The following is a 12,117-nucleotide window of genomic DNA, read 5'->3' as shown; positions in this document are numbered from 1 at the left end:
CGTGAACGATTCCCATTCACTCTGTGCAGGTGTTCAGATATCCTGCTTTATGCATCTGATGGCTACGGTTTTCTCATACCTTTTGGGGCATCATGAAGAGCCACCTCAGCCATGTTAATGGACTTGAAGTTTTTCTTATAGGCAGTGGAAGCCACTGATTAGTTTTTTAAAATTGAAGTATAGTTGCTTTACAGTGTTATGTTGATTACTTTTAAGCAGAGAACTCGGTTGGTTCTATTTTCATTTTTGGTGACCTGTTCCTATTGCAGGGTGAAGAGCCGCAGGGGGAACTAGACTAAAGGTAGTAAGGACCCCTCAGTTGAACACGTGGAGCAACTGTCACCTAATAATGCAGTCTGTGGCCATTAAGCTTTCTATGTGACCTTCAATTTTGTTTTCAGCTGATGGCGTATCTCTTCCTAAGAGTGAAAACTTCTTAGGACAGAGTAGCAGTCTCTTCTAGAAGAATATAGCGCATTGCGGGAGTTGGAGGTGAGGGGAGGCGTGTCCTCAGCAAGATCTCCTGTGGGCTTTTCAGCAGTATCCCTGGCCTTTTCCCCTTCACTTTGGGCCAGAATGAAGCAGTGTTCTGGATGGAAAAGTGCTGTGTTCTGGAATGGGGGACTCACTGCCCTAGACCATGTCTGTTTTAAGAAGATGAAAATGTTAAACAGGAGAATAAACAACCACAGAAATGAAACAGCTTTATTGCAAGCTGTTTCTTGTTTGTTATAGGAAGAAAATTGTTAACTGCCTGAACAGGTCTTGCTGATAAGCACATTTCAGCATATTTGTGTTCCCAAGCAGGTGTGTTTTCGTCAGAGTTCAGATTTAGCTTGCTTGGAGGGAAGAAAACTCCTTCAGTCAGTTTATTTGCGTAATAAAAGCACCAATTAATGACATTTTGACAATGATCACTTTCAGTCATTTGGAGAAAGTAAAACCTTTTTACATGACCCAGGATTAAAACAATACCTGATTACTGTTGAGTATTTCTCTTTTGTTTTATTTTTTTCTTTTCGGTTTTAAATTCTCTTATTTTCAGAACAGGCTCAGAAAAAGGGTTAATCTTGAGACCACAGGTATGAACAGGTCTAGGTATGTGATCTGGTTTTGCAAGGTACCATGACTGTTGCCTGAGTGTAATCTGACACCAGCTAGGCCCGAGTGGCCAATGGTGGGAAGTGGAGAACAATGTGAAAGAACTGGCCTTTCAGGTCTGGGTAAGTGAGTAATTGCAGCCTGCCTTCCAAGTCCTGGAGCTGTCCTGGGGTGTCAGTGAAAAGGCCAAGCTCAGAGAAGTCAGCCTGTTTCCTTGATCATATTGACTTTGTGGGTTTTGGGTTTTTCTTTTTTTTTTTTTCATTTAACGTGGTTGACGCTAAGGTGAGCTTATTCAGGTTTCTAAGGCATGCTTCAGTTCTGCAGATGTCATCAGAATACAGAAAACATCAATTTGGGTTTTGTTCACATGAAAATAAAACTATGCTCTGGAAAAAGATGTAGGTACTTCACTTCCCCTGCCTCCCCTCACTTTCAGTGAAAGATGCCTAAAGTTGGGGAGCTACTTAAAAGATTATTGTTTAATCGCTAAATCGTATCCAACTCTCCGTGACCCTGTGGACTGTAGCCCTTTTACCTTTTTCTGTTTTCTTAAATTCTTGAATATTTGAAGTAATTTAAATTTAAAGGTTGGAGTATAGGAACATTTTCTCTTTGAATTCAGAGAATCGTGCATGTGGTTGGGAATGACTTGCTCCTCTTGCGACATTCACTTGTAGTTTTTCCTCCACTATCTTGTTTATGCTGCTCAGTCGTGTCTGACTCTGTGCCCGCATGGACTGTACAGCCCACCAGGCTCCTCTGTCCATGGAATTCTCCAGGCAAGAATACTTGGGTGGTAGCCATTCTCTTCTCCAGGGCATCTTCCTGATCAGAGATTGAATCTGGGTGCTTGGTTTAGAGAGGACGGTGCAGTGAGATTTATTCTACAGTTGGTGTCTTTGGTTTGTTTGTTTCCTCGTTCAGTAGGAACTTAGAGACTACCCTTGCTTGGGGAAGTGTTAAGTCTGGTTACTTAACTGTAACTACATTTTGGTAAGTTGTAGTAATTTTTTCTTATCTATGGTATTTTAGTTGTGATAGCAGTATTGTATTCAAAGAACTAGCAAGAAAAATGTCACTTAAAGTTTGGAGTATTTTAATGACCTACTAAGTTGTGGTAGCTTTGTAAAAAGGCTTAATAATGTTTCCTTTTCACTTTAGGCTGAGTGAAGGTAAAGCAAGATAGTAGGATATGATAGAACTTGGGAAAGAACAACTAGAGTAAAATCGTAAGATTTAAAACAATAATAGATCCAGAAACTCCTCTGCTTCAGTTATTCAATGTAAAAATATTACTGAAAATAATTTCCCAGGTATCAGAGAGGTTGCACAGAATAGCATAGAAACTGTATTATACTATACAGATACTTTTCTACAGATAACATACAGATCTATTTCTGCTTTATTGACTATGTGGATCAGCCTTTGACTGTGTGGATCACAATAAACTGTGGAAAATTCTCAAAAGAGATGGGAATACCAGACCACCTGACCTGCCTCTTGAGAAACCTGTATGCAGGTCAGGAAGCAACAGTTAGAACTGGACATGGAACAACAGACTGGTTCCAAATAGGAAAAGGAGTACGTCAAGGCTGTATATTGTCACCCTGCTTATTTAACTTATATGCAGAGTGCATCATGAGAAACGCTGGGCTGGAGGAAGCATAAGCTGGAATCAAGATTGCCGAGAGAAATATCAATAACCTCAGATAAGCAGATGACACCACCCTTATGGCAGAAAGTGAAGAAGAACTAAAGAGCCTCTTGATGAAAGTGAAAGGAGAGTGAAAAAGTCAGCTTAAAACTTAGCATTCAGAAAACTTAAGATCATGGCATCTGGTCCCATCACTTCATGGCAAATAGATGGGGAAACAGTGGAAACAGTGTCTGACTTTATTTTTCTGGGCTCCAAAATCACTGCAGATGGTGATTGCAGCCATGAAATTAAAAGACACTTACTCCTTAGGAGGAAAGTTATGACCAACCTAGACAGCATATTGAAAAGCAGAGACACTACTTTGTCAACAAAGGTCGGTCTAGTCAAGGCTATGGTTTTTCCAGTGGTCATGTATGGATGTGAGAGTTGGACTATAAAGAAAGCTGAGCATCAAAGAATTGATGATTTTGAACTGTGGTGTTGGAGATGACTCTTGTTGAGAGTCCCTTGGACTGCAAGGTGATCCAACCAGTCCATCCTAAAGGAGATCAGTTCTGGGTGTTCACTGGAAGGACTGATGCTGAAGCTGAAACTCCAGTACTTTGGCCACCTGATGCAAAGAGCTGATTCTTGAAAAGACTCTGATGCTGGGAATGATTGAAGGCAGGAGGAGAAGGGGGTGACAAAGGATGAGATGGTTGGATGGCATCACCGACTCAATGGACGTGACTTTGGGTGAACTCCAGGAGTTGGCGTTGGACAGGGAGGCCTGCCATGCTGCAGTTCATGGGGTCACAAAGAGTCGGACACGACTGAGCAACTGAACTGAACTGATACAGATATTTGTGTAATAGATTTCTTACTTGTCCAGATACTTTGCTAATGAAAAATACTAATGAAGTTCTATTAATGCAGAGAGGGGCCTGAGTAGAGAATTGGATTGGGAATTGGAGAAAAGCAGAGAATTGTTGCTTTTTTTGCCATCAACTGTGTGTGACCTTGGACAAGTCGGACTGCTCTGGGCCCAAATTCTCTTGAGTGTTCAGTGAATAAATTTTCCTAGGTAATCCGTACATTCTTTTCACCTCAAAGTATGTGATTCCATATTTTTTAGATTGCGAGTGGACAGGTCTGTGGAAGATTGTGTAGAATTTATATTGATACCACTGATTTCTTATTTTCATTTCTGCTGAGAGCTGATAGAAAGCATTCTACCATACTAGAAAAAATTGAAAAGGCCTAACTATGATCTGTTACATAGAATCATTCCATTCACTACAGTTTATGAACTTATTGCTTGCTTCTCATTTCTAACTTACATAGCTTCTTGTCTCTCACTTTTCTCATTCTTTTTTAAAATTTTCATTGTATTTCTTCTAGATTCATGGTTTTGCCAAAGTATTATGATGACTATGTCTATATGTTGAAATGGGCAGTTTACTGGGTTACCACATCGTATAAAAATACTTTCCATTCAAGTACTTGGCATCTGGAGTTACTACATAATTCCACTTCCTTAAATATTCCTAACCTTATGAACACACACACACAGTCTGAATGCTTTATTAGAGATAGTCATTCAAATTAAAAGTAGTCATTCAACCACCCATTGCTCTAAGCTGGTGTATTTTACCTTCTTTGGGCCAGCGCTGTCTAATCTAAAAACTTTTTGCTTTTTTGTTTAATTAGTTCCCTTTATCAGTTTTCATGTTAAGCTAGTGAGTTGGTGGCCCTAGTAACTTCCAAAGAGTAGCAGTGATTTTTTTTTTTATTGATGAATTGATGGGTTTATAGACTCTTGTGTTTAAAGCTCTTTTGAAGGAAGCTTAAATTTGCATTCAATTAGGGATTAAGAAAGCAAATGTGAAAAAGTATTAAAAACTGATTTTGACTATCATGTTTATTATACCTGAAATCTTTTATAATAAGTTATACGAAAATTAACCACTTGAGTTAGTTATAGTAGCCAGTAATGTGGCTGCGGGTTTTGTGTTTACAATCAGTAAATTTGTTTTGTTTGGATTAAGAGCATAATGGAACTCTGTCTTAAGGGAATCTTGCCAGACAGGGTGTGGTCCCAATCTTGAAGCAACTGGATTTATCAAATAGGTGCCAAATTTTTAGGCACTGGAATAGAAGGATACTTTTGTTGATATGGGGCTACAGTGTTGTTTTGCAGTCTGGCAAATAACTGTGTTAATGGAGACTCCCGGGGGGTGTGGATATGAGACTTAAGCACCTGTTACATTATCTCTTGCACCATATTTAGATTATAATGAAGCTAATCTTTATTGAGTAAAATTTATATGCCAGGCATTTCTGCACATGCATTTACGTCTCATCTTCATAGAAAATCTAGATTTTGCTGGTGTTACGATCATTTTACAGAACGAGGGAACTGTGGCTTATAGCGGTTTTGCAGGAAGAAGGGACTGACACTAAGTAGCTTGTCCATAGTCACAGTGCGGGAGATTCAAACCCAGGTGGGCTGGTGCCAGAGCCTGTGTTCTTCTGTTCCGCTTGAGCTACTGCTTCACCTTAAATATGAAGCTTAGTTTGACGATAAGAGCTGAGGAACCTCACTGATGAGGTATTTCTCTGGCGTGACTCCTTGAAGAGTAGGAATATGGTCCTTCCCAACTTGAAAGAGATGAGAGCCAGCTGGGGGAATTTTCATTATTTGGTGGATTCCTAACTAGATGACCTCTCAGAACTGTGCAGATAAGTTAACTCTTTATGTCTTTGTGTTGAATGAATTGTTTTCACTTTTTACTTATTATTTTATAAAGACTAACTGACGCTTTGAAAGTTATGGAATATGCTTGGTAACTATTCATACTGCAGAGTGTTCCTGAATGTAATACATATAGCTAATGGTTAGTAAATTCAACCATGTTTAAAAGTTACTGAAGACCTTATAATTTTGTTGAAGTAGATAGAAGGCCCCTACTTTATCCTAAGAACCCGTGTTTTTTCCATACTAGAGCAAATTTGAGGAATAAAAATGATAAGCTTAGTTTTGAATGTTTTAGACATTTTGACTCTGACATGGGTAGATTTAGACATCAAGAGTTAAACAAGAGATGGAGATCTGTTTTTTTCTAATTTGATGCATGTGTTTACTTAGAAACCTGTGTCCTAGGGAATTCCCTGGTGGTTCAGTGGTTAGGACTGAGAGTTTCCACTGCACAGGACGTGGGTTCCATCCCTGATCGGGAAGCTAAGATCCCACAAGCTGCACAGCACAGCCTCAATAAATGACTAAGAAGAAAAAAGCGTTAAAAAAGAAAGAAACTGTGTTCTAAGCTATTACAGCATGAAGGACTTGGGTAGATTTAGACACTGTGCACTTTAGTCATGGGCAGAGTCCTAATTTAGGAGATGAAGGTTCTAGCTGCAATTCTGCCATGCTTTCAGATTGTGACACCTTGGGCACAGAGACTCAGTTCACTCATGAAAAATTGAATCATCGATCTAGGTGTCTTGTCTCATCTCTTACTGAAAAAATGTTAACACACTGAGGCTGTTGTTTAAGTACGTCTAATACGGGTGGGTAGACTTACAAGGTGGCGCTAGTGGTGAAGAATCTGCCTGCCAGTGCAGAAGACACAAGAGGTGCGGATTCAACCCCTGGGTTGGGAAGATCCCCTTAGGAGGAAATGGCACCCCACTCCAGGGTACTTGCCTGAAGAATCCCACGGACAGAGGAGCCTGGTGGTCTACACTCCATGGGGTTGCAGAGAGTTGGACATGACTGAGCACAGCACAGCAGTATGTATGGGTAGTGCCTCTGGATCAGGAATTAGAAAAACTCTCCCCAAGAACAACCTTGGTGCCATAGGCTGTAAGCATACTCAGAGAAAAGAAAGAGCAGTGGGATAGAGTGAAAGAGGACGGAGGGTCAGAGGCCTAATAAAGCCAATAAAAGAATGCAGGAGCTTTCCTTTACTTACACATTCTCAGTATGTGAACGAAAGTGTAGAAATAAACAAAAGCTACTCACCAGAATAATGGTGTCTCTTTGTACCCTAACAAAGTCTTAGTGATCATGGGCAATCATTTCAGTTTTGGTTGATTACTGTTGGTTGCTAGTATGTACTATAATCTGTAAATATGTTGATTGCTTGTCCCTATTTTTGAAATTAAGAAAAATTTTTTTAAAGAATAATAGTACTGTGGAAGTGCTGGTAAGAAAAACTTTGTGACTGCAGTGGAAAAGAAAGTGAAACTTCACTTAGATGTGTTCACGTTGGTCATTGAATCAGTGTTACTTTTGTATTTAAGAAAAAATGGATTTTGGACTAGTCTTTTGGAATCCAACCTTTTACAGAAAAAAAAAACACAACTTTTTTTAAATTAGGAAACATCCCTTGATTCTGGTTATCTGGTTTTATTCTTACTGTGGTTCATCAAATTTAGAATATTGGTTTCCTCTTTATCAAAAGTATTATAGTCATTGTTTATAAAGAATATACATAGAGTTTAAACATCTATGATAGATTGTAAAAATATGATAGATTGATGACAGAAAACAATTATCTGTCATCAATATCTGTCTTTTATTATGGGCAAATAGATTTGGTAATTACAGAAGAAATGTTAAAGACAGTGGTTACTTACCCAGACAAGTTTTGCTCTAATTATTATGGTGCCTGGCACATTGCTTTGCAAATAATAGACACTGAAACATGTATTCAGTTGAATTAGGGGGACATAATTTTCAACTGTGAGACAGTATACAGTTAGTGCTAATTTTGTGGTAGGGGCAATAAATGTATTTTTGAAGGCCCGCGTAGGTCAAGTCACAGAGGTTGGGAGGCTGTGAAAGAAATGGGCCTTGAGTTGAGCATTTTGAAGGATGGAGAACATAGAAACGGCTGCTGAGACATGGGAGAGGAATTCCAGGTCTAGAGGATACTATAAGTTGAGAAGGGAGGCAAGAATGAATGTGGTTTGTGTGAAGAGCCTGGGAAGACAGGCCTAGGACAGAAGAACTGGATGAGACCTTAAAGGAAAATATTGTATGTATGTTCTGTATATCTGTCTGTCAAAGTACTTTTCCCACCTCTAGACTTGGTGGATTGGTCAAAAACTACCTGACTCAAGGGGGGCGGGGGGCGGGTACATGTGTACACAGGTCTGATTCATGTTTACACAGCATTGTAAAGTGATTATCCTCCAGTTAAAAATTCAAACTACCTGAATAGTAGTGCTGAAACTACTTTCCCCGTGTTAGAGTTGAACTCATTATTAAAAGAAGTGTACCAGATGAGTATGGGAAACCGCTGGGTAAGAAGTTAATGAGTAGAAATATCACCTGAATTGAATTGAATTCTTAACGGTTAAATGTGTTTTTTTTTTTTTTAATTTTTAATTTCCTGTTAGGGAAATCATAGTCATCCATGATAACCCCTAGAAACTGGAATATATAGGAAACTGACTACTGAAATTAGGAAAATGGGTGTGTGATTTAGCTAGCACACACTGGCTGGATTTACCTTTTCAGGAAAGTGATTCATGAGATCAACTTCATTCCTGAACTTGTCTCTTTAAAATTAAAATTGTAGATGCTGTTTCAAAGAACTAGATGTTATCTAATGTGATTATTTGTATTTCTTTGTCTCTTTATGTCAAATATGTGGCTATAACCATATGATGCAGTGCGTAACAAAATTGTGATCAACATTTAAATTAAAATTTCCTTTGACTTTTGTTAGTAGTAGTAACTTTAAAAAAAAAGAATTAAATAGACAGAAGTCTTTGCAGGCACTTTGTAAAGCTTTTCTCCCTCCGCTGTGAAATTGTTTTCACTCTTAAGTTGCGCTTCTGTTTTTCTATTGTAAAGTGCAGTTCTTTGCATGTTCTAATTTGCCATGACGTGGTCAAGTGCTGTTTCCTTCCTGTTGCTTGCAAGCCTGTGCTAGAGATAAGGGTACATTTCAGTGCATTAAAAAAGAAGCCACTGAAGACAGACTTCAGCATGGTAAAGCTTTCTACTTACCAGAAAACTTTCTAAAGAATAGAAAGAGTGGGCTTTAATTTCTGCTTATTTTTAAAAGCTCTTAAAACAGTACTTGTTAAACTTTAAAGGTATTAGATCGAATTTAAAGCCTAACAGGGATGTTGTCTGAATGTTTATATCAGACCAAACGAGGATATTGTCTGAATGTTTCTAGTCAGGCAAAAAATATGTATTATGAAATTATTCATGGAATACCAATTCCTATGTGTGTGGTTTGCTAAGTTAGCAGAAAGAAGTTGTTTATATGTCCTTTATTGCAATTACAAGAACCTAGTTATGGCTGGGTGGAATTTTTTTTTTTTTAATTAATGGTACTTTGTAGTTTAATAGGGAGTTGGAGGAAGGATGGCTTCATTTTCAGTAATGACAGGTGACGTTTTATTAGCAGGAATGACATCTTAAAGAAAATACATATTTAGTTTAAAAAAAAAATTCACTAGTCATGTTACTTTTGTTTAAAAACATTAAAAAATACTTTGGAGACATTGCCATCTGTGTTGACTGTTATATTCTAAATAATATGGTTGCTTTCTCATAACTAACTTAAGCTTTATGTTTTTCAGGTCAAGAAGTTCCAGAGAAGAAAAATTTCAGAAAAATTGCCTCAGTTTAAGTAAAATCTCAGTGAAGCAAGAAAATTTGAAGTACCTTCCTTAAAGAAAACCTGGGTATACAGTAACTTCACAGGTCTAGCTTGGCTTATTTACGCAAATTGTTCACTGGTCTCTGCTGCCTGGTACTTGAACCTGTTTGGAATTTTTCTCATGTGGATCTAAGGGGAATGCTTTATTATGGCTGCTGTTGTCCAACAGAACGACCTAGTATTTGAATTTGCTAGTAACGTCATGGAGGATGAACAACAGGTATGAATGATACTTAAGAGAAAATTGGATTTTAATAAAAGTATTATTATGTTTTTTCTATTTGTCTCAAAATTACTTCCTTTAAAAGATAGCAGGAGAAACTATTAATCGAAGCACTCAGATATCTAAAATGTGAAGGTAATGTGATTTTATGTGTTAAGTCCTAGTTAATTCACTAAGAAAGAATTTTATCCTTAGCTTTGATGTGGTAACAAGGATATAGTACTTTGGGGGTTAGCTCGTTTTTTTGTAAAATGAGAACTTAACAGTAAATATCTTAAGTAATTATTTCAAAATACTTTGAAAAGTTCTAGATGACATACTGACAAGACATGTATGTTTTTCTTAGGACTGGTGATTGTAATACTTGCTTGCGATTAAATAGTTTTGATGTATGTGGTTAGTTACGATTTCTAATACTGGACTGTTCCTTGGATGGAAAGATGTTAGCAGTCTCACCATCAGACATCATTTCAGTCCAAAGCATGTGACTCTGAGGAAGTTACTTAACTTCTCTAGATCCTGATTTCATCACCAGCTGAATGAGGGCATTGAAGGGGACAATTTCTTAATTGGCTTTCTTTTGTTGAATTTATACAAGATGTGTGAGTTAATATTTCTAGAATGAAAAAGATTCAAGAGATAATCAGAAAAGGACTGAGTTAATTCTGCTCCCTTCCCTCCCAGGGGTTCTTAGGACTTTATAATCTACTTCATTGTGAACAGGTTATTTGGAAATGTAAGATGTGATGTGAGAGAAGTCATGTGTAAGAGAGGTTCAGTATACTGGGAGAAATATTTTGAGAGCTAGTAGGTTTAAAATATGTCTATAAAGTTGATATAAATACTGAAATAAGCCTAATTCTAAATACCTGACTTTAATAGGCCAATAGTAACATATCATGCTTTTATTCTAGGTGATTCTGACTTTTGGCAGGGCATTATAATTTCTCAGTTCTTGCTATTGTACTGTCGAATGCAGAGACAGAAGAAAAATTTATAAGTAAACCTACAAAGGGTGAGAATTTGGATTAAGGTGCCTTAAAATCAAGATGAACTTTTGCTAAGGAAGGAAAGAGTGTGAAGCAAGGGATTGCATCCCAGTGAAAAACAGTTTAATCTAGGAACAATAGAAAAGACATGTTAGGAGGAGAAAGTGTTTTGAATTTGTCTTGAAATAGAATGTTTCTGTTAAGGTTTGAAAACAGTGTGTTTACTGTGCAGGCCTGGAAGATGAAAGATCTGAGGCTTGATGTGGTGAGGTTTGCTCTTGGGGTGTGGCCACGGGACAGAGCTCTGAGCCGCTCGCTAGCACACTTCCACTGCACTGGCTTTGATGCTCTTTGACCATGAGAAGCACGTTTTATGTTACGGTGAGGTATTCATACATGTGTCTGTATAGCCGTAGGAAACAAGATAGTACCCACCCTTTACTGTATATGAGATGATGTACTTAGTTTAACTTGGAGAGGTTATTAATGTCTTTGGGTAGGGAGATGTACACATACCTTCAAATGTATATGATTTTTCTTAAGTTATTTATTTGTTTAAAAGTCATTGGAAAGATCCTGATGCTGGGAAAGATTGAAGGCAAAAGGAGAAGAGGGCGGCAGAGGATGAGATGGTTAGCTAGCATCACCAGCTCAGTGGACATGAATTTGAGCAAACTCCGGGAGATGGTGAAGGACAGGGAAGCCTGGTGTGCTGCAGTCCATGGGGTCGCCAAGGGTTGGACATGTCTTAGTGACTGAAGGACAACATCATTTATTTTTCATCTAACAAAATGAGTATTTATTAGTTTTTGCAGAAGTTACTCTAAGGACTTTACAAATGTGAAACGTGGGCAGACACTCTCATCCCTATTTTACAATGAGGAAATTGAGAAAATAGGTTTACTTACCTGAAGTGATACAGTTAGTAAACAGTGGAGCTGCAGCTTGAACCCAAGCACTTTGACTTTCATTAATGATTTTGAATACTGTTACCATGATGCATGCTGATCATATGGTATTATAATGAACTGGTCAGGTTTAGGGTTTTTCCATCTGTGGCCAGGAGTATAGGAAACTTAACTTGACTCATGCAGATCAAGTAGTATCAGGCTTATTACCATCTTTTCTTAGCTATTAGGTAGATACTACTCTACTTCATTGCTTTTCATTTGCTTCAAGTTGTTTTTGGTTTAAAAGTAAGAACATGCCAACTATAAAATAAGTAGCCCAATGCAAAGATACAAAGTGAATCATGAAAATCCCTTTACACTTACTTCCCCTAATCCTGTTCTCAGAAGATACCATTATTAACTATTTGATATGTAACTTTTTGAACAAAGGTCTAAAGGAAAGAACAATATCTATACATACCAACCTATATACAGAAGTTATTTTTAAGATACAAATGAAAGAATGCAGTATCTTTTTTGTGACTTATTTTCACTTAATGTATTACAAATACTTGCGTGTACCTACCCC

The 12,117-nt window shown here is 37.8% G+C and overlaps 1 protein-coding gene across 5 annotated transcripts in view; it reads left to right on the top strand.

Annotated features, from left to right (window-relative positions):
- ELF1 (E74 like ETS transcription factor 1) overlaps positions 1–12,117 on the top strand; it is a 117,841-nt gene that overhangs the window by 50,134 nt on the left and 55,590 nt on the right. For 4 of the 5 annotated variants that reach the window (XM_061133863.1, XM_061133865.1, XM_061133860.1 and 1 more), the window contains exon 2: positions 9,347–9,646. In XM_061133863.1, the coding sequence (XP_060989846.1) occupies positions 9,575–9,646 (72 nt within the window). In that variant the 5' untranslated portion in view covers positions 9,347–9,574. Of the gene's footprint in view, positions 1–8,678; positions 8,745–9,346; positions 9,647–12,117 lie in introns of those variants that run through there. The other variant, XM_061133862.1, reaches the window with a different exon arrangement.

This window comes from Dama dama, chromosome 30 (genome assembly GCF_033118175.1).
Source record: "Dama dama isolate Ldn47 chromosome 30, ASM3311817v1, whole genome shotgun sequence".
NCBI lineage: Eukaryota > Metazoa > Chordata > Mammalia > Artiodactyla > Cervidae > Dama > Dama dama.
This window is presented reverse-complemented; position numbering and strand designations above follow the sequence as displayed.